This window comes from Loxodonta africana, chromosome 24 (assembly GCF_030014295.1).
Source record: "Loxodonta africana isolate mLoxAfr1 chromosome 24, mLoxAfr1.hap2, whole genome shotgun sequence".
Taxonomy (NCBI): domain Eukaryota; kingdom Metazoa; phylum Chordata; class Mammalia; order Proboscidea; family Elephantidae; genus Loxodonta; species Loxodonta africana.
In genome coordinates this window covers 36,040,372-36,061,825 of record NC_087365.1, presented here as the reverse complement: position 1 = coordinate 36,061,825, position 21,454 = coordinate 36,040,372, and the positions used below count along the sequence as shown (strand labels likewise).

Sequence of the window (21,454 nt, the reverse complement as noted above, 5' to 3'; positions counted from 1 at the left end):
AAAGCCTTCCAGGATTTAGTCTCCCTTCTGTTTCCATCATTTTGATCAGTTTAGTAGTTTGACTGGGAAAAATAAAACCGCTTTTCCTTTGGGTAATCAGCGTCTTTAATTCTTAACATCTGATACCTAATTCTTACATTCATTTAATGCTTCATCCTGTTGTGAAGAGCTTTATACAGCATACACTGGGTGTCTGAGCTGAACAGTTTACAGTCCAACAGGGCAGCACAGTGGGCTCCAGGTTCAACTCAACTCCAGCCCTGCCACTTACAAGTGTTTAACCTTGAACAAGGATTCCAGTTATTCAGTGCTGCGTCACAAACTACCCCAAAACTGAATGGCGTAAAACAACATTTATTTTGCTTGGGAAACTAAAACAGCAATTTGGGCAGGGTCCATGGGACAGCTCATTTCTGCTCCACTGGAGGTCAGCTGGGGCGGCTCCAAGCCTGGGGCTGAATCACCTGCGGGCTCACTCTCTCACATGTCTGGTGGTTAATTCTGGCTGTTGGCTGGGACCAGAGCTGAAGTTGTTGGCTGGAACACACTGAAATTGTTGGCTGAAAGTCCACGTGGTCTCTCCATGAGGCCTGAGCTCCCTCTGAACATGGTGGCTGAGTTCCAAGGGTAGGTGGTGAGAAAGCGAGAGAGAGAGATGGAAAGAGAGTTGAGCAAAAGCTGTATTGCCTTTTATGACCTAGCCTTGGAAGTCACAGAGTGTCATTTTTGCCATACTCTGTTGGTTGAGGCAGTCTCAAAGATCTGCCCAGGCTCAAGGGGATGGAACATAGACCCCACCACTCCACTGCCCAATGGGAAGAGTGTCAATGCCACATTGTAAGAAGAGCAATTGGGATGAGTTATACATTAGCGTGGGTCTCTTTGAAAAATACAATCTGCCGCAAGTTCCTTCACCTTCCTGATGATCTTTTCCTGAAGGGGTGAGCACAGAGCCTGGCATATAGTGAGCAGTCACGACTCATGCAGCTGCAGGGCTTGCTGGCAGCCTAGGATGGCCGGCCTACCTGCATGTAGCCAATTCTGGCATCCCAGAAGTCTTTGCCGTATCCCTGGTCTGAACTTCCTCTAAGGGCAAGACTCCTACCTCAGCCCCACCCAACCCAAGTCCCACCCTACCAGGGCCTTGCTCTCCTGGGGTTGCAGTGTGGATTCATGGCTCCTCAAATCCAAAGAACCTTGGAGCAGGATGGATCCTCAGCCCTCTGCTCACCCGTGAGTGTTGGGGCCCAGAGAGGGCAAGTGGCAGAGCCAGGACTCAGGGCCAAGTCTAGGTGGGGACATCCAGGCCCACTTTAATCTCAGGATCACTGATGTGACCATGGGTGTGTCAGGAGTGGCTGAGCCATCCCAGTCTGGTATGTTCTCTGCATGCATTCATGCCATCTAACACGGGCAAGCCCACATTCCGCACAGGGAGAGAAAAAAGCACAGAGAGGGGAAATGATTTCCAATCTCTCTGTGCCAGACCAGAACCAGCCTGCAAGAGCCAGGGGCATCAGAGCTGGAAGGTACCTGTCTTCTGTTACATCAGACCAGACCTGATCAGGTGAGGACGTTGAGACCCAAAGGGGGGATCTGCCGTGGGTCATCCAGTGCCCTTGCCCTGTGCCATATGTCACCTTGTTAGCGATGAATCTTTTGTGTGCCGTCTCCCCCATACTACGTGCTTCATGAGGTTAGGAAGTGACCAGCCCACCTCTGTGTTGTGTCCGTCAGTGTCCTACCTGGTGTCTTGTCAGTGGGCCAGTGGGGCACAGTGGCGGGCAGTCAGTGGGGACGGGAAGCTGGTGCCTTGCCGTGAGGAAGTGGGAATGCCCCTGGAGAAGTGTTTGTCAAGAACCTGTTAAGCTGCCCTGATTCCTACATGGCTTGGTGGGGGGCAGTCTGGGAAGATCTTGGCTACATGCAGACTAGGGATGGAAGGGGCACTCATACACCTAGATTGGGATCAAAGTCATTACTCCTGGGAGAGGGAAGTTCCAGGAGTGTATTCACTGCATATGGGGCAGGTGGAACAGAGACAAAGAGGGGGATCTAGGGCTAGCAGTGTGCCAAGGGCAGGTGAAGATCTGGAGGAAGAGGAAAAGGAGGAGGAGGAAGAAGAAAACAGGCAGAAGGAAGAAACGGGAGAAGAGGAGGAAAAGGTGGAGACAGAGGAAAAGAAAAAGGAAGGGAAGTAGGAAAAAAGAGGAGTAGGACAAAGAGGGGCTGGAAGAAATAGGAGGAGGAAGAAGAAACTTCACAGGTGTAAATGCAGCCCTCCCCCAAGGGGTGATAATGAGGTGCCATCCTGAGAGGGGTGGGTGACAAGGGGGTGCCATCCTGAGAATGAGCGCCCACTCACAGGCAGCCAGAGGAGAGTTGTGCCCAGCTGGACTTAATCTGTATCTGCCCTCTGGTGGCTGGTGGGGGTGAGGTGGGGAGCGGAGACGGTGACAGACATATGGGGAAAGGAAACAACACGTCCAGGAGCCTTGAAGAGAAAGAAACATTGCCCACCAGAGCACTCTGCTGGTGCTGCGCTTGAGGAAGCGAGTGGGGGTCCGGGCAACCGTTCCCAGCCCGTGCCAGCCCCCACCGGGGACTCCACTGCTGGTCTGACACCCTGTGACGGGTCGCCTCCATTTTAGCTGTGCAGAGCCTGAAATCCGGGGAGGCGAAACAGGGAGAAGCATACCTGGGTTCACAGCTGGTCAAGGTGTGCACAGCCGGGGATGCACTCAGGGCTCCACGGTCCCCTAGGCCTGTGGGAGGGAAGCCGAGGTAGAAGAGCCCGAACACACCTGGAGGTGTGAGGCGTGGGTTCCATCTCAGCTCTGCTATCAACCTTGGGCTAATGGTTTGTTCTCCCTGGGCTTCAGTGTACGCATCTGTACAATGGGATAATTGGCTTTGCTTGGCAAGGTTAAAGGGGGCGGAGTTCGTACACCCGCGCACGCTCGGCGTAGGGGCGAGGTGCCTGGTGTCTGAATGGAGCGAGGCTCCAGCGTTCTGAGGTCCGCCTGGCCTCTGTTGGGGAATCCTCTCTCGCGCCGCTCACGCGACCGTTGTCCGGACCCGGGTCGCAGGGGCGCCTCAGCCCGGGGCGTTCCTAAGGCCATCAGTGAAGGGGGCGGCGGCCGAGCGGAGGAGGAGGGAGCCGGGGCAGCGGCTGCCCGGGCCTGCCTGACCCCCGAGGGGGTCGCTGTTGCCTCGCGTATCCCTCCCTGGCTCCCAGCCTGCGTCCCTCCCTGCCGCTCCCGCCGCGTCCGCCTTTTGTTCGCGGAGCCGCGCGCCCCCGAGCCGAGGCGGCGAGGCGGGGAGCTGGCGGGGCTGCGTGGGGGGCGGGCCGCGCCGGGCGGAGCCGGGGCCCGGGCCGCAGCCGGACTCCGAGCCCAAGGGAGCGATCAACGCGGAGGCAGTCGGGGCCCGGGCGCGCTCCGGGGGCGCGGCGAGGTCGAGGGGGCGGGCACCGGGCGGAGCCGTAGCCGAAGCCGGGGCGCCTGGAGGCGGTCGGGCCGCTCTCTTCGAGCGCAGAGCAGCCGAGAGACCGTGCGGCGTGGGTCCGGGCCGGAGCGCAGCCCCCGGGCTGAGGCGGGCCAAGCGGAGCCGCTGACCGAGCGGCCGGAGCAGCGCCGGGACCCTCCTCAGGGGCGCGGAGTCCAGGCGGGCCCGGGCCATGCGTGCCGCTCGCTGAGGCGGAGGGAGGCCGTGATGGAGACGCCGGGGGCCGAGCCCCCGGCTCGGAGCTGCGGGCCCCCACCGGCGCCCACTCCGGAGAGGAAGAAGAGCCACCGCGCGCCGTCACCAGCCCGGCCCAAGGACGTGGCCGGCTGGTCGCTGGCCAAGGGCCGCCGCGGCCCAGGCCCGGGCGCCGCCGCCGCCTGCAGCGCCGCGTCCTCATCGCGGCCCGACAAGAAGGGGCGCGCGGCGGCGCCTGGGGCGCGGGGCGCGGGACCACGAGTGGCCGGGGTCCGTGCAGGGGTCCGCGCCAAGGGCCGTCCGCGGCCTGGGCCCGGGCCCCGGCCGCCGCCGCCACCGCCTAGCCTCACAGACAGCAGCTCGGAGGTGTCGGACTGCGCTTCAGAGGAGGCACGCCTGCTGGGCCTGGAGCTGGCGCTGAGCAGCGACGCCGAGTCGGCGGCCGGGGGCCCGGCGGGGGCCCGCGCGGGGCAGCCACCCCAGCCCGCGCCGCCCGCGCAGCAGCCTCCGCGGCCGCCGGCCTCCCCGGACGAGCCGTCGGTGGCAGCGTCGTCGGTGGGCAGCAGCCGCCTGCCACTCAGTGCCTCTCTCGCTTTCTCCGACCTCACCGAGGAGATGCTGGACTGCGGGCCGAGCGGCTTCGTGCGCGAGCTGGAGGAGCTGCGCTCCGAGAATGACTATCTCAAGGTAGAGGCGCTGATGGGGGGCGTGGGGGGCTGCGGGAGGCGTCGGCTGTCACAGCCCCGCAGGCCTGAGGCACCAGCTGGCCCACTTTCCCACCCAGCGGCCTGGAAAGAAGGACCCACCCAGACCCTCTGGGGACCACCCTGAGGTCGATCTGGGGCTCTGTGCCCCCACTTTATTTGGGGAGCCCTCTCCTGAGGAGGAACCTGGATGAGGAAATTGGCCACAGGGCCCTGAATGTTTCTGGCATTTACTTTAGGGGGGAGGGGGCTTGAGAAAGCTGCTTTAGAGGATGCTTAGATACATTGCTGGGGGGGGGGTTAGTCAGTGGGGGGCTGGACCTGCACTCAACTGCTCAGAACACCCAGGCCTAGAAGCCAGGCCTTTGGTGACTCTCCTTTTGGGGACAGGCTTGATATGCACCACTGCCAGGGAAAGCTGTAGCCCAGGGCTGGGCTCCAGTGGCCGCCCTGTGGGAGCAGCCGCCAGCCATTCGCTGCCAAAGAGAAACCAGAACACCATCCTGAGTCGTTACCCAGGGCTTTCCCTGGGTGCAGGCCTGTCCCCGCCTGCCTTTTAGGGCGGGTCCAGTTTGAAAGCATGACATCTGGGAACATCCCCTTGGCTCCAGTCCGACTTCCGCCCAGTCTAACGGTTCCACAGCCTGAGAGGATGATGTCGTGGGAGAACCGGTTCCAAGGCAGCTTCCTAAATCCTAGGGTGACCCTGTGGAGTGAGGGGTGCAGGAAGGGGAGTCACACTTATTGTCTTCTGCCCTCTCTGAGACAGGCCACGTACACAGCGGCCGTTGATGGCTGGTGTGTATCCTTCCCATGTGCCCAGGGAGAAGGGAAGCTGCTGACTGAAAGGGGGCATTCCCTCAGCACGGGGGAATCTGAGAGATTCCCTGGGAAGGCAAGCTTTGCCTCACCCTTTCAGTGGACATGAGCATTTAGTGGGTGCAGGCCAGGCTTCGTCTGCCCACTGCCTGGCATCATGGCAACTTTAGGTACAGCCCAGCCTTCATGGGTCTCCACCTTGGCCTGGGAGACTGGAAGCTTCATGGGGTCTGGCACCACTGGCTGGGCATAGTTGTGGAAGCGGCAGAATCGTTGCCCCCTCTTGTCAGTTGTTGGCCTGACACACACCCAGAGTATCCCTGGTCAAGAACTACCGAATTAACAGCACTCTGCTTGTTTATGCCTGTCCGTTGGCACTCACTTTGCTTTGCGTTGTGATTCTTCTAGCCAAATGGGATTTTCCCTTATTAGAGTGTTGCTCAACTGTGTCTCCCTCCCCTTTCCTTTCTAGGATCTGCTTTCCAGCATGTATTCAGTAAATGCTCATAGAATAGAAAGGCAGGGTCTGAATCAGGATTATCCACTTCTTCAGCCTCTAGTCTTTTTCCCCAGGGCAGGCCTCAGTTTCCCTATCTGTTAAGTGGAAGAGTGAGTCTTCCCAAAGGTCCCACTGAAGGTGGGACCACTGTAATGAAGGTGGTTGTGGTTACAGCTCCCCTCAAACGAGGGGACACATTTCCGTGTGCACCTAGCATGTTCTCTTGTGGATACTGTGAGGCCGAGTAGATCCCTCTTCCCACTTGAAGCAGGCTGGGCTCGCTCTTCTGGCCCTTCATTCATTTATTCACAAGTATTTGTTTAGCACCTACTGTGTACCAGGCACTAGCCCAGACCTGGGGATCCAAGCGTGACAAGGGTGAAGTGTCTGTTTTCATGGAGCTTTGGGTCTCATGGCAGAGACTGGGGTTAGACACTAGTCACACATTACAGGTCCTGATAAGGGCAGAGAAGGATGCTGAATGCTGAGCGCGTGAAGGTGGGGGCTGGGGTGCTCAGGGAGGCTGAGAGCGGAAGGCTGAGATGGAGCTTGCTGAGCCAGGAGCTGCAGTAAGAACATTCCAGGCCAAGAGAGGCTGGAAAGAGCTTGTTGAGTTCGAGGAACAGTGCTGAGTCTGGAGGGGGAAGGAGATGGGCTGAGAGATAGGTGTGCAGGGCCAGGTCGTGCGAATTCTCACTGTGTACACTTGGGTTGGTTCCTTAACTTCTCTGGAGGTCATCTGCCTTGGCTGCCAGCCTCACAGAGGCGGGATGAAAATACGTAGGGGCTGTTACAGGAGGTGTTTTTTTCCATTCCACACATGTGTAAACTGTGGCCAGAGCAGGGAAGGGGCTTGCCCCAGGTCCCCAGATTGGGTCTCCAGGCAGCCAGGGTTTGGAGTAAGAGTATGTTGAACTCATGACATGTTTCCTGTCCCTCTGGGCTACTTGGCTTCCAAGATGCTGAAACTGAATCACCAGGAGAAGGACTCCAAATCCCCAGCGTGTCCGCTGAAGGCCCCGTGTTGCTGGGCAGTCCCGTGGGTGGCCCTGCTCAGGCTCACCTCCCAGCTGGTGGGGGCACTTAAAACTGCCAGGGGGTACCCTCAGTGGGTGATGTTGGTGGATCTCCTGTTGCAGAGGCCAGCTCTGGGGCCCACATGGGGCAAGTGCAAAGAGCGTTGCAACTTTCCCAATGAGAAGGTAGGAGGAGCTGCTACAGAGAAGGTAGTGAGCTCCCTGTCACTTGAGTTATTCAAAAAGAGACTGGATGACCTCACATGTTTGGATACAGATATAGGGTTTGTGGAAAGCAGCTTGTAAACTGTGCAAAATGGTGGTGGGTGTGATGACTCGAGAAAGGTTTTGGGGGAGATTTATGTGGTGGCTAGAGTTGGACTGCCTGACCCCAGAGTCCCTTCCAGCCAAGGAAGTCTGAAGGTTATTATTAACTTCTGAGGTTCCCAGATTCTAAGATGCAACTTTAACTGCAGAGTAGACACATCGACTGTGGTTGACCCTCAAAGCCCTCATTGTCCAGCTCCTCATCACCATTAACAGTCACCCACAAACGATGTGAGCTCACCAGGTGAGGATGGAAGAATCTGAGAGTTGGAGCTCAAAGACCTGCCTTTGAGGCCTGACTCTGCCACTTGTTGTGTGGCCTTGGCAAGTCACTTGGGCTCTCTGAGCTGTATTTTCTCATCTGTACAATGTAGATGATGGAACCTGCCCAGATAACCTCTTAGGATTGTTTTCAGGAATCAGGGAGGTACAGATGGACAAGAAAACGCTTTGTAAGCAGTAAAATCCTGCATCTCATAGGGAATTATTCTTAGCCAATGAATAGTAACAATGGCTTTGTCTTCATTTTTGGAGGAGCTGTGAGAAGCCAGGAGGGTGGACCCCCCAGCCTTAGAATGTTAATCAGCGTGCTCCAGGGAGGATGGGAAGGCGTGATCATGTTCTCTGCTATGAGGGCTGGTGAAGCCAGGCCTCCCTACCTCTTTGGAGGCTCTAGACGTGAGTGTTTCAAGTGCAGCCACCCTGCGTGTCAGCTCCAGAAGGGCCCAGGGGAACCACCAAATCCAGGTTGGGTGAAGGGAGGGTCCGGGTCACACAGAGGGGATTCCAGCCCCGGTAGGTCTAACTCCAGGGCCTGTGTTCTTTCTACAGTGTGAACTCAGCCATGAGGTTTTGGTTGCTGATGGGGTTTCTAGATTGGGACCCAGGTTGGTGAGAGGAACCCTGTTGTGTGCCAAGCTATGGGCTGGGCCTTCTTGGGAGCAAGTGGTGTAAATACAGCATGCTGGGGGCCTGGAGCCTGTGAGAGGGAGCTTGGGGGATGTGTGTGTGGAAGTATTGCACCAGTACAGTAGGCAGAGTGTGACTGGGAATCTGAGGTCCTGGAGGAAGTGATGGGGACTTGGGTCAAACCTTGAAAGTTAGATAATGGTTAGGCTGAAGCTCAGGGTGCTAGGATGTTAGAGCTCGGTGGCGGACCCCCAGACTACTGATCCCTGGACTTCTCTGGTTCTTGCATGTGAATACTATCAATGATTGTGCTTCCAATGTGCCAGGCTCCAGGTTAAGTAAGCCCTTGTCTCCTCACAGCAATCCTGTGTAGAGGGTTCTCATATCAGACCCATTTGACAGATGAGGAACTGAGGCTAATAATGTGACTGAGGCAGCACAGCTTATATACTCAGACAATGTTAAGGAGCTCCCTTTCCCCAGCCACTCTTCTACCCTCTCCTATGCAGGAGGCAGCCTCGGGCCGCCTCTCACCTGGCTGTGCCAGTTACCAGCTGGCTGCCACCAGGTGAGTTACTCAGCCTTTCTGATCCTCCGTTTCTTCTCGTGTAAAGTAAGCATGCCTGCCCAGGGCTGTGGGGACCCTTTTCAGTGTGATGACTTAGATCATGTGCACAGTAAATGTTAGTACCTGTCCAGTCATTGCCCTGCTCTTCCCCGTTCCTCATAGGCATTTGTCTACTCACTCACTCATTCATTCATTCATTCAACACATATTTTCTGGGCATCTCCTGGGTACCAGGCTGTGTACTAGATGTCTGGACACAGTGACCACCAAGTTAGAGCTCTCAGCTCCCAGGAGCTGTGAGAGGAGGGCTCCCAGGTCTGCCTGATGTCACTAGGGTTGGGAGGCAGATGGCCAATCATTGTGGTCAGTAAAGCTCCTGACTGGCCCCTGCCCTGAGTCCCAGCCTTCCCTGTGGTAGCTGAGAGGTGGCTAGGGGCTGCTATAAGACCTGGCCCTTTAGGAATCTTCAGCAGTCCCCCTATCCTGGGGGCGGGGCGGGGGGGTGGGTGGGGTGTAGGGGATTGAGGGGGCAGCTGCTGCCAGTGGGGAACCACAGAGCTCCCAGGGGTCCAGCATTCCTCCCAGAGGGCTGGGTGTGTATCCCTGGGCACATTCTCTCTTGCACACACATAAACACATATACACGTATTCACAGCTCTTAGACCTACTCTCACACAGGTCTCACAATACATCTACTGACATGCTTACGTTGTGTACTTGCCAGAGGCACACCTCTGGACGTGTTAGAGAGAATACGTGCCCCGAGAAGTACACGAACCCATGCAGTGACACAGCCTCCTGTTACCGACAGACAGAACAGGGACTCATGCTACCTAGGAGACCCCCACGCTCAGAGACACTCACACACACATGCTACATCCCCAGACACACCCAAAGACAGACACACAGCCTAGAGACGCCCCCAGATGTATCGGATATATGCATACATATGCACGTACACACACAGACCCATGCAGAGTTATTATACATGCGAGCTGGCATCCCACGAACATCCATAGATGCACCCTTGCCAGGTGGGCACAGACACAGCTCATCACCCAGATACCCCACTGCCTGTTCCCCAAAGAGAGAGCAGAGACTCTTGGACACCTACCCAAGGCTTGCAGACACCCACAAAAACACACACATGGATGTTAGAGGTCCTGGAGGAAGTGATGGGGACTTGGGTCAAACCTTGAAAGTTAGATAATGGTTAGGCTGAAGCTCAGGGTGCTAGGATGTTAGAGCTCGGTGGCGGACCCCCAGACTACTGATCCCTGGACTTCTCTGGTTCTTGCATGTGAATACTATCAATGATTGTGCTTCCAATGTGCCAGGCTCCAGGTTAAGTAAGCCCTTGTCTCCTCACAGCAATCCTGTGTAGAGGGTTCTCATATCAGACCCATTTGACAGATGAGGAACTGAGGCTAATAATGTGACTGAGGCAGCACAGCTTATATACTCAGACAATGTTAAGGAGCTCCCTTTCCCCAGCCACTCTTCTACCCTCTCCTATGCAGGAGGCAGTGACATACGCATAAGCAAGACACAAATACAGACCACGCAAATGTCAGCATGTAGCATCTGCCAACAGGAGTCAGAGACCCACAAAGCAGGGTACACAGACATACACACAGACGCACACACTGTGACATTTCACCCACACAAGAAACACAGGAAATCCTGGTTCGTGTCTCCTTGGAGCTAATGTGTACAAACTCCCCGTGTTCTCATCTTCTCTCCCTGCCTTCCTTCCAGAAGGCTGCTGGAAACAGTGATGAGTGTAGCTAAGGCTTGATTTTGTAGCCTCTTGAATCTAGGGGCCCTAGGGGCTGGGCTGGGGGATGGATGGATGGGGGGCTGGCAAGTTACCAAGTCTGGAGAAGCTGCAGAGCAGGGCCCCAGGGTCCTGATGTCCAGCACTTTGGCCTGGGCCCAGGGCTGAGTGAAATGGAGCAATTGTCAGGCCTGCCCACAGGAGAAACACTGGCCTGGGCAACTCCTTTCTAATCTCCAAGGAATTTCCTGCTTGCCCTCTTCTCTGCTTTCCTCCTCCTCCCCCTTTGCTGGAGGCTGAGGGAGGCCATGCCACTCCCATCCCTAAAGGGTGCCTGGTTCTGGCTGGGAAATGATGAAGGAGGCAAGGAGAGGAGGCTGGAGGAGGTGTGGGCACCAGGAGCAGGGGCGTTACAGCTGGAGAGTTAGCCCGATCGTCTGCCTCTGTGCCTAGCTCCTAGAACTATGCCTGGCACGCAGTAGGGGCTCAATAAATATTCTTTGTGTGATCAAATGAAAGGCAGTGATCAGAACCTGGAGGCAAACTGTAGGCTTGAAACAGAAGAGCTGGAAGGTGTGGTGGCTGGGGGTAGTGAGGGGAGGAAGGCGGGGAAGAGGGGTCGGGCCTACATTGGAAGGGCATTGAATGCCAAGCCAAGGCACCGTGAACATCCTGCTGGGAGGAGGTCATACTGATTTAGAGCAAGGCTAGGAGCTCCTCCCTTTGCAGGAGTCTGCAGCACTGGACACAAAGCCTGGCCTGCCGCGGGGGCCCAGGGAGGGAAGATTATATGGTCTCATGAACAAACTCCACCTTTGGGGTCAGCTCTGGGTCCAAAGCTCCCTTTGTCACCTTCTCCCTGTACATGACCGTGGGCAAGTACCCTCATCAAGCCTCAGTTTTCCGCCTGTAAATGGGAGTGTTAATCCCTTTTTTTGCAGGGCACTTGGGAAGATTAGATTTTAGGTTTGTGATACTCCCAGCACTTTTCTGGGCACAGTGTTCATTCAATCTGGGGTGGGGGCATCCCCCAGGGAGGGGGCTCAGCTCAGTTGGAGGCTGGGGCCTGATCAGCAGCCAAGGTTATTTCTAAGGTCACTCCGCCCATGTCCCACATGCAGGATCTCATCTGAGGTCATATTTACTGCTCTTTGATGCTGGAAGAAACTTGGAGCTGGGATGGGAGGAAGGCAGGAGATTGGGGTGTCCCTGCAGGCCACGGGGTGTCCCTGCAGGCCACGGGCCAGCATTGCATCTGCATTCTTAGCGGGGGAACGCTGGCCTCCCTGAGGTGTGGCAGGAGTCAGGGAAGGTGGGAGCATCAGGCCAGCTCTTCTTCAGTTCAGAGCACCAAGGTCTGGAGCCAAGCAGATCTGGGCTTGAATTCTGACTCCACCTTTTCCTTTATGAGCCTCTGTTTCCTCAACTGTAAAATGAGGATCCTGGTAGTGCTTGCCCCATGGGGTTGCTGTGAGGATTAAAAAAGAGATTAAATACGTCAGCAGAGAAGCTGGGGCCTGGCCCATAGGAAAGACTCAACAGATGTCAGCCCCCCTCAGTCATTATACCAGGCTCAGGTCTGTCTTCCTGTGAGCCCTGGTCCCTTGCTGGCAGGGGTTGTGCCTGGCTCTGGGTGCGCCTCCGAGGGTGTTGGCACAGGATGGGGGTCTGGGAAGTGCGCATAGATCTGAATTAAATTCTTGGTATCCCTAAACTCTCTTACCTCGCACCCACCCACCCACACAACCCAAACACTGTTCTTTCCTCGCCTACCCACACATCCCAAACACACTTTTCTGCACACCCACCCACCCACCCCTCCCCCACATGTCAGTCTTCCCGAAATGGCCAAGACCAGTGTCCTGAGACTCAGTAACCTGATGATATTCTTTTGCTGATGGAGAACCAACTTTGGGATCTTTTTTTCTAAAACCAAAGTAAATAATCTTCCATTGCCCAGGCCACAAAGAGAAACTCAGTGTCCAGTGGAAAAAAAGTTTGGGGTTCCCTACCTAGGCTGGAAGGAACCCTGGTGGCTCAGTGGTTAAGAGCTCAGCTGCTAATCCAAAGGTTAGCAGTTCAAACCCACCCACCGGCTCCTTGGGAGAAAAGACCTGGCGATCTGTTCCTGGAAAGATTTTGGCCTAGGAAACCACATGGGGCAGTTCTGCTCTATCCTATAGGGTCAATATGAGTGGGAATCTACTTGACGGCACACAACAACAGCTAGGCTGGGCCAGACAAAAAACTCTTTACCCTGTGTTTGCCCCAGGCCCCCTTTGGACCTTCTGGGCCATGATCAATTCCCACCCCTCCTGTTTCCTTGGCTCTTCCCAAGGTGAGTGGCTGAACAGCAGCTTGTGTGGTCCTGCCTCTCTTGGCCTCGCCTCACCCCTGCTCCACCCAAGCTCCCAGGCACTCTTGGCACGCCCCTCCTCAGCCCCTTGCTTTTTTACATGCTCTATGCTCTTGCCACCTCAGGACTTTTACACTTGCTGTTCCCTCCCCCTGCTTCTGGTAACCCTCCACCTTCAGTGCATTGAACCCCAGCAGCTCCTCCTTGGCTGCTCCAGGTCAGACTCCTGTTTTAGACACCTAGGAGCTTCTTGTAGGCTCCTGTGGGGCATTTACCTACCTCGATGGTAATTAGATTGTTAATTGGGTAATTACAACTTTCATGTCCGGTCCCCTTCATGTTCTGCAAGAGGGCAAGGGGCCTTGACCGTCTCCTTTGCTGCTATGTCCTCAGTGCCTGGAACAGTGCTGGGCACAGAGCAGGTGCTCAGCACACTGTTGGAGAACTGGTGAATCTGAACAGCGCTTCACAGCCCTCACCTTCATCCATCTCAGGTCAGCCCTGCCCTCACCAGAGCAGGACTTAGCCCCTTCTTTTTACACAGGCATAAACTGAGGCTCAGAGGTTAAGGGGCTTGCCCAAGGTCACACAGCCTGTATGTGGCAAGAGGCAGAAAGACTGGGATCCTGTGGTTCTTTCTAGGATGCCAGGAGGGGTGGATGAGACGAGGAAAGGCTCAGAGGTGTGAAATGCTGGGGTGTTCTGGGACCCTGAGCCACTCCCTGGATCTCTCTGAGCCTCACTTTTCCCCTCTGTAAAGATTTCAGAGCCCTGTTCTCTCCCCGTCTGGAGCTTTGGCTGCAGCCCAGTGACCCTTTGGGGGATGTTTTTAAACTTATCCACATCCCAAAGCTGCCTTCCTTCCTGTTCACACAGAAAGGACCGGACAGACACTGTCAGGCGCCCCTGCTGTGAACACCCCCCAAGAGGCAGCAGGGGCTGCGGATGTCTCTGCTCTGTCAGTGAGGCCTTGACCTGGAACCTTGAATAGGTCAGTGACAAACCAGTGGTCTCAAGGCATCTCCTCATCACCCCAACATGGACAGACAGATGGACACACGTGCGCGTGCGCGCACGCGCACACACACGCACTTAGTTCCCTGCCAGAGGGAGTGTCAGCGGCTCACTTCTGACTGGCTATGGGGCCTTCATCTTCCTGAGCTTCAGTCTCCTAGTCTGTCAAATGGGAATAAGACTAGCACCTGCCGTGAGAGGATTGTCATTCAGCATCAGATACTGGGTATTCAGTACTCAGTCTGATGTCTGGAGCTCTGGTGGAGCAGTGGTTCAATGCTCAGCCGCTAACTGAAAAGTCAGCGGTTTAAACCCACCAGCCGATCCACAGGAGAAAGATGTGGCAGTCTGCTTTTGTAAGGATTACAGCCTTCAGGCAGTTCTGCTCTGTCCTATAGGTTTGCTGTGAATGAGAATCCACTCGACAGCGATGGGTTTGTTTTCTTAGCCTGGTGTCTGACACATGGTAAACCAATTGATGTTGAGTTGATTCTGGCTCATGGCAACCCCATGTGTGTCAGAGTGGAACTGTGCTCCATAGGGTTTTCAATGGCTGGTTTTTTGGAAGTAGATCACCAGGCCTTTCTTCCAAGGCACCTCTGGGTGGACTCAAACCTCCAGCCTTTCAGTTAGCAGCTGAGCGTGTTAATCATTGCACCATCCAGGGACTCCCTGGCACATGGAAAGCCCTTATAAATGTTAGCTGTTATTATTGTTGTTAGTGTCCCGTTATAGAGACCATCTAGTATAGCTTGTAATAGCTCAAACTGGCTCGAATCCTGGCTGTGCCATTTAGCATGTGACCTTGGGCAACATACTTGACCTCTCCGACCTCAGATTCCTCATCATCAGTTGGAGGTTGTTCGGGGATACAGTGAGATGACGCAAACTGCTGGGCATGTGCCTGGCACGGGGAGCCTCGGGGAGGAACTTGGCTGTTGATATTTTGTTGGTGCTGGCGAGGCAAGTTCAGAGCCCTTGTCTTCCTCGTTATCCTCAACCAGAGAAGCAAGACTCTGGTCACTGGGACCAGGCAGCCTCCGTACCAGCTGACATTGCTGTGGCATGGTGATGCCTGGCTCAGCATCCTGGCTTTCTCTTTCTGTGGGCTTTGACCTTGGCTCTCCCAAAATCGGAGCTCAGCTTCCAGCCAAGGAGACTAAATTGGATTGAGTTCTGGGCTGAGTGGCAAGAGCCCAGGGACCCTCCCTGTTTGACTCTGGACCCTCTGGAGACTGTGTGCTGGCCCCCAGGCCCTCTCTAGGCCTCAGTGTCCCTCTCTGGGAAGAGGCAGAGTCTTTGGGTTCTCTTCCCCCTGCTGCTGTGCTCAGAGTCTTTGCATTTGAGCTGGGAGGGAAGTGGGACTTTGTAAAGCCTCCTGCCCTTCCTGGGGACCCAGGTGCCATGATCTCATCTGGAACCTTGACAGACCCCCTGGGAGATGGACAGAAGGGACAGCAGATGGCTGCCCTGGCCGCTCGGGTGGGGCTGGCCTGTCACCCCTGTGGTCACTATTGGCCCACCTGCAGGTCAGCCCTTCTGGGGCTGGAATGAGTGGCCAGAGCCAGGGCGAGGGACAAATGGTCCTGAGCCAGGGTGGCAGATGGGAGGGCAGCCTGGGCCTTGGCCCAAGGGAGGGACTGTGGTGACCAGGGGAGTGGGGGAGAAGATGGGCCAGGCAGAGGCTCCTGCTCCCCCGGGGAGTGGTTGCTGTCCTGCAGAGTGAAGGTTCTGGGTCCCTCGGCTCAGCTCTGTTGTTCTTGGGTCTGTCTGCCCATCAGCTGGGATTTGGTGGGCTGGGACTTGAGGCCCACTACTGGGATCCACAGTCTCTGTGAGCATCCGCTTCACAGAATCAGAGAATGAGATCCAGACATGAACGGTACAGATCGAAGTGATTTTCTGTAAGGGGAGGGAGTAGGGATCATGATCCTCCCCTGTTAGCACCCACTTATTCATTCAGCAGCTGTTTATTGGGCTGTTCCTTTGTGTGCTAGGCGCTGTGCTAGGTGCTGCCCTCCCGAGCTTGTATTCAAGAGGCAGAGCTCAACATTACACAAGTAATCAGATAAACAAGTAAAATAATTAGTATCTTGAATAAGCCTGGGTTATAAATTGAATTGTGTCCCCTCAAAAGGATATTGAAGTTCTAACCCTTGATACTTGTAAACAAGACCTTTTTTGGAAATAGGTCTTTGAAGATGTTGTCAGTTAAAATAATATGAGGTCTTAATGGGGTAGAGAAGGTCTTAATCCAGTATGAGTGAATGAACTGAACCCACTGTCATTGAATCGATGCTGACTCATAGCGACCCTATAGGATAGAGTAGAGCCGCCCATGTGGTTTCCAAGGAGCGGCTGGCGGATTCAAACTGCCTACCTTTTGGTTTGCAGCTATAGCTCTTAACCACTGTACCACCGGGGCTCCAAATGAGTAATAGTGTCCTATAAAAGAGGAGGAGAGACTTAGTCACAGAGGGAAGACAGCCATGCGAAGATGGAGGTACAGCGTGGAATGCCAAGGATTGCCGGGGGTCACTAGAAGCTAGGAGAGAGGCATGGAAGAGATTCTCCTTCAGAGCCCTCAGAAGGAATCAACATGGTCAATACTTTGACTTTGAACTCCTAGACTTTGTAACTGTGAAGCAATGAATTTCTGTTCTCATAAGCCACCCAGTTTATGGTACTTTGTGTGGCAGCCCTAGGAAACTAAGACAGCCTGGGATACGTACCATGAAAGCAAGAAAGGGCTGAGATGGACAGTAATAGTCGTAGAGGGGTCTGGAGGTCTTCTCTGAGGACACTCTGAGCAGGAGTAGGAGCAGCCGTGTTGAGATGGAGGGCAGGAAAATCCAGGCAGAGGGAACACACATGCAAAGGCAAAGGGACAGGACAGGCATGATGTCTTCTGGGAGCTGAGGGAAGACTCAAGTGGCTGGAGTGTCCTGAACGAGGGGAAGAGCGGAGAGAGAGGAAGATGAGAGATGGGCAGGGGTCAGGCCAGGTAGGGCCTTGTATGCGAAGGTTATGTTTTGTCTTGTCTGTAGGTCGTATGTACTGAGGTGTAATTTATATGCAGTAAAACGAGTTCTGACACATGCATACAGTTGTGCAACCACCACCACAGTTAAGATACAGAACAGTTCCATCACCCCAAAGTTTCCCGGCACCCCCCTTAGTTATCTAGTGCTGCTATAACAGAAGAGGCTGGCTTTAACAAATGTATTTTCTCACAGTTAGGAGGCTAGGAGTCCGAATTCAGGGTGCCAGCTCTAGGGGAAAGGTTTCTCTCTCTCTTTGTCCACTCAGGGTGCCAGCTCCAGGGGAAGGCGCTCTCTCTGTCCGCTCAGGGTGCCAGCTGTAGGGGAAGGCGCGCTATTTCTCTCTCTGTCTGCTCAGGGTGCCGGCTCTAGGGGAAGGCTCTCTCTCTCTCTGTCTGCTCAGGGTGCCAGCTCCAGGGGAAGGCTCTCTCTCTCTCTCTCTGTCCACTCTGGCAGAAGATCCTTGCCTTTTTCAGTGTCTGTTCATTGGCAATCATGTGACCTGTGTCTTCCCCTCCGTTTGTGCTTGCTGCTTGCTTAATCTTTGCTTTTATATCTCAGAAGAGATTGATTTAAGACACACCCTTCACTAATACTGCCTTATTAAGAAAGAAAACCCATTCCCAAATGAGATTATAAGCACAGGTATAAGGGTTAGGATTTACAACACACACATGTGTGTGTGTGTATACTTTTTTTTTTTTTATTTTTATTGTGCTTTAAGTAAAGGTTTACAAATCAAATCAGTCTCTCACACAAAAATTTATACAACACATATTTTTAGGGGATACAATTCAATTCATAACACTCCCCCTTTGAAATATTTTTATTGTGGTAAACTATATATAGTATAAAATTTGCCATCTTAGCCATTTCAGTGACATTAATTAGTCACGATGTTGTGCAGCCATGAACACTATCCATTTCCAAAACTTTCTCTCGTATGCTCCTTTGTAGTCAATTCCTCCTTCCACCCTGGCCCTGGACAACCACTGATCTGTTTCTGTCCCTATAGATTGGTCTTCCCAGAATGTCATAGAAGTGGAATCGATGGTATGTAGCCTGTTGAGTTTGGCTTCCTTCACTTAGTATAATGCATCTCAGATTCATCCATGTGATTGCAGATATTAGTCATTCATTCCTTTTTATTGCTGACTAGTATTCCAGTTGGAATCCTCCAGGCGCTCCTTGGAAACTCTATGGGGCAGTTCTACTCTGGCCTATAGGGTCTCTATGAGACGGTAGTATTCCATTATATGAATGTACCACATCCATGCACCAGTTGAAGGCCATTTGGGTTGTTTCTACGGTTTTGGTGATCATTGAAGGGTTTTAAATAGGGTAGTATTGTGGTTAAAAAAAATTCTTGTGCTGAGTGGTGAGCCAACTAGTGGGGAGCAGAGTGGGTGCTGTGAGGATTCAATCCACTAATTTGGTGACAGAGTCTGGCCCACCTTCAACCAAAAAAAAAAAAAAACCCAAACTCATTGTCATCCAGTTGATTCCAACTCATAGCCACCCTGTTGGATAGAGTAGAACTGCCCCATAGGGTTTCCAAGGAACACCTGGTGGATTCGAACTGTTGACCTTTTGGTTAGCAGCTGAACTCTTAACCACTATGCCACCAGGGTTTCAGGCCCACCTTAGATTCTCACTGATTGTTCAAACAAAAGGGCCATGCCCTGGAGCAACTAGGGAAGCATCTTGGCGGAGATGGGATTTAGATGTTCAGAGGCAAGCAGGGTGAGAGATAGGGACACAGTGGAAGGAGGCCCAGGTAGTGCTGTCCCTGTGGGAGCTGGATGGGCTGATGCCAGTTCCCTGCTCCTGACTCAGCCTTGGCATACCCAGAGGTTCTAGAACGTGGTCTGCAGGGCCCATATCAGAGTTTTCCCTGGACGTTGGGTGAACAGGCAAATTGCAGTGTCCGCCCCAGCCCTATGGGGGCTGATTCTTTAGTAGAGGGTGGCTGGGTGCTTCTTGGTGGCTGCTAAAGGGCAACCTTCCCTTGCCGTTGGGATGCCTGTATCCCCTTCGTTCCCTCCCTGCTCCTCTAGCATCAGGGCCACCTGGGGGCTGTTGCTGGTTTCAAGCCAGCCATTGCCATATCATTTTCATCCCTAGCCCCACAGGTCAGGGATGGCTTTCTCATTGTCTCCTCCTACAGACATTCTGTCTCACCCATGTGTCTGGAGTCACATGCAGGTGTTCCAGTGGCTCCCAAATCTAAACTACTCCCTCTGTCCCCATTGTACAAAGATTATACAAAGATCTTACAGTTGTGTAGGCTTCTTGCAGAAAGCACTCTTTCTTAAAGCATTTAAAATGGCTTTGAAAGCAGAGCTCTGCTTTTCCAGCTTTATGCGCTGATGGTGGAGAATGAGAGGCTCAGATTCCACAGATGAGGCAGTTGGCTCCAGAGAGAATAGAGGTTCCATCTTATTTTGTGCCATGTACCTCTTTAGGCTGTCTGCTGAGAATGGGACTAATTCTCAGAATAATGTTTTTAAATGTTTAAGATGAAATACAAGGAGCCCTGGTGGCGCAGTGGTTTAAGCACTTGGCTGCTAACCAAAAGGTTGGCGATTTGAACCCACCAGCTGCTCCTCGGGAGAAAGACGTGTCAATTCGCTTCCATAAAGATTACAGTGTTGGAAATGCTATGCGTCAGTTCTACTCTGTCATGTAGAGTTGCTATGAGTCAGAATTGACTCGACAGTAATGGGTTTGGTTTGGGGTTTAAGATGAAGTACAAAGGAAAACAAATACATTGAAATACAGTTATCAAAATATATTTAAAATTATAATATAGTAATATATGTGTTTATTAACTCATAAGAGCTGGTGATGGATGTACTAATTGCTATAATTTCAAATTACTGCTGAGTGTATACAATATTTTGACATTTCTGTAATAACTGTTACATGATATGAAAATATCTGTGGTTTCTTAGGGTGGCAAAGTCACAGGTACTGCTAATATAACCTTGGTTTGTTGCATAGTCCCAAAATAGAAGGAAATGCTAAATTTTAGTTAGAAGTTAGTGAAAATAAAGATGTAATTTTTTCCCCAAGTTCACGGAGTCCCTGAATTCTGGTGCAGAGAAAAGATCTCAAAGCCAGAGATCTGAATCTTGGGCACATCCCACCTTCCCTGTGCTTCTCTGTGGTTCTTGTCTGTAGAACAGGGATGGCAATTCCTGACCTGCCTGTCCTTGGGACTTCTGTGAGGATCTATGAGATGATTCAGATGGAATGTCTTTGTAAACTTTGAAGCCCTGTGCCGGCCTGCGAGGTCTTGCTATTATTAGCAGCAGTGTGAGCTCATGTTTGGCCCACCAGGCCAGCCTGACCCAAGAACCTCTTCCTGGCCAATTCCCTTAGGGCCCTAGGGAACCAATTCATCCCAGGGAGTGAGTCTGCCTCTGAGAGGCTGCTTCCTGCAGGCTGACCTCATGGGTTGCCAGAGGTGGACAGAGATGTACTTTGTGGGCAGGGAATGGGTGGCTGGGCGGGAGGGTCCCTGGGATGGCATGGGAGTCTGCAACCAGGCCTGGAGCTACCCATCTCTCCCTGACTCCTTGCAACAGGCTTGGGGTTGGGATCAGGATGGCTAGTCTGCCCTGGGCTGTGGAGAGAGGCTGGGTGGAGCAGAAGCCGTACTCATTCTTTCATTTATTCATTCATCCACCCACAAACAGTGATTGGTGCCTGCTCTATTCCACATCCTTCCTGGATGATCCTGGGGACCAGACTCAGCTCCTGCTCTCCCCTCAACTCTTGGGGAAGATAGACTTGAAAATAGACAAGTACAACCCAAAGTTGTTAGCACAAGGAATCATGGAGTTCAGAGCATGAGTCTGAATCAGATTAGGGGAGGAGGGAATGTTCTGGGAGGTGAGTTAGCCTGGCGAAGGCCATGTAGCAGAGGCAATAGCCCAAGCAAATGTAGAAGTGGAACACATAGTTACAATCCATAGGCCCAGGATGAGATGCCTTTTTTGGATTCCAGCTCCATTACTCTCGTGCATGAGCTACTGTGGGAAACTTCTGAGCCTCAGTTTCCTTACCTCAAAGTAGGAACATTTTCAGTACCTACCTCCATGGGGTTAGTAAGAGGATTAAACCATCAATCAATGATGCATGTATTGTTGTTGTTCTATGCTGTTGAATCCATTCCGACTCGTAGTGAGTAATGCACATATAACCCTTAAAAACCAAACCCATTGCCGTTGAGTCAATTCCGACTCATAGTGACCCTACTGGACAAAGTAGAACTGACCCATAGGGTTTCCAAGGCTGTAAATCTTTACAGAAGCAGACTGCCTCATCTTTGTCCCGAGACTAGCAGCGAGTGCTTAACCACATCACCACCAGTGCTCCTAATGCATATGTATGCCCAAAACAAACCAAATCCATTGCTGCCAAGTCGACTCTGACTCATAGTGACCCTATAGGATAGAGTAGAACTGCCCCATAGGGTTTCCAAGGAGTGGCTGGTGGATTCAAACTGCTGATGTTTTGGTTAGCAGTTGCGCTCTTAACCACTGCATCACCAGATCTCCATAATGCATGTATAACCAAAAAAACCAAACCCAGTGCTGTCGAGTCAATTCCGACTCATAGCGACCCTATAGGACAGAGTAGAACTACCCCACAGAGTTTCCAAGGAGTGCCTGGAGGATTCGAACTGCTGAGGGCCTGGTAATTAGTGAGCCTTCC

At 53.2% G+C, this 21,454-nt stretch overlaps 1 protein-coding gene across 2 annotated transcripts in view; it reads left to right on the top strand.

Annotated features, from left to right (window-relative positions):
- Positions 1-3,528: 3,528 nt before the first annotated feature.
- MTCL2 (microtubule crosslinking factor 2) overlaps positions 3,529-21,454 on the top strand; it is an 84,721-nt gene continuing 66,795 nt past the window's right edge. Inside the window, exon 1 of one of the 2 annotated variants that reach the window (XM_010591664.3) lies at positions 3,529-4,389. In XM_010591664.3, the coding sequence (XP_010589966.2) occupies positions 3,715-4,389 (675 nt within the window). In that variant the 5' untranslated portion in view covers positions 3,529-3,714. The remainder of the gene's footprint in view (positions 4,390-21,454) is intronic. The other variant, XM_064276051.1, reaches the window with a different exon arrangement.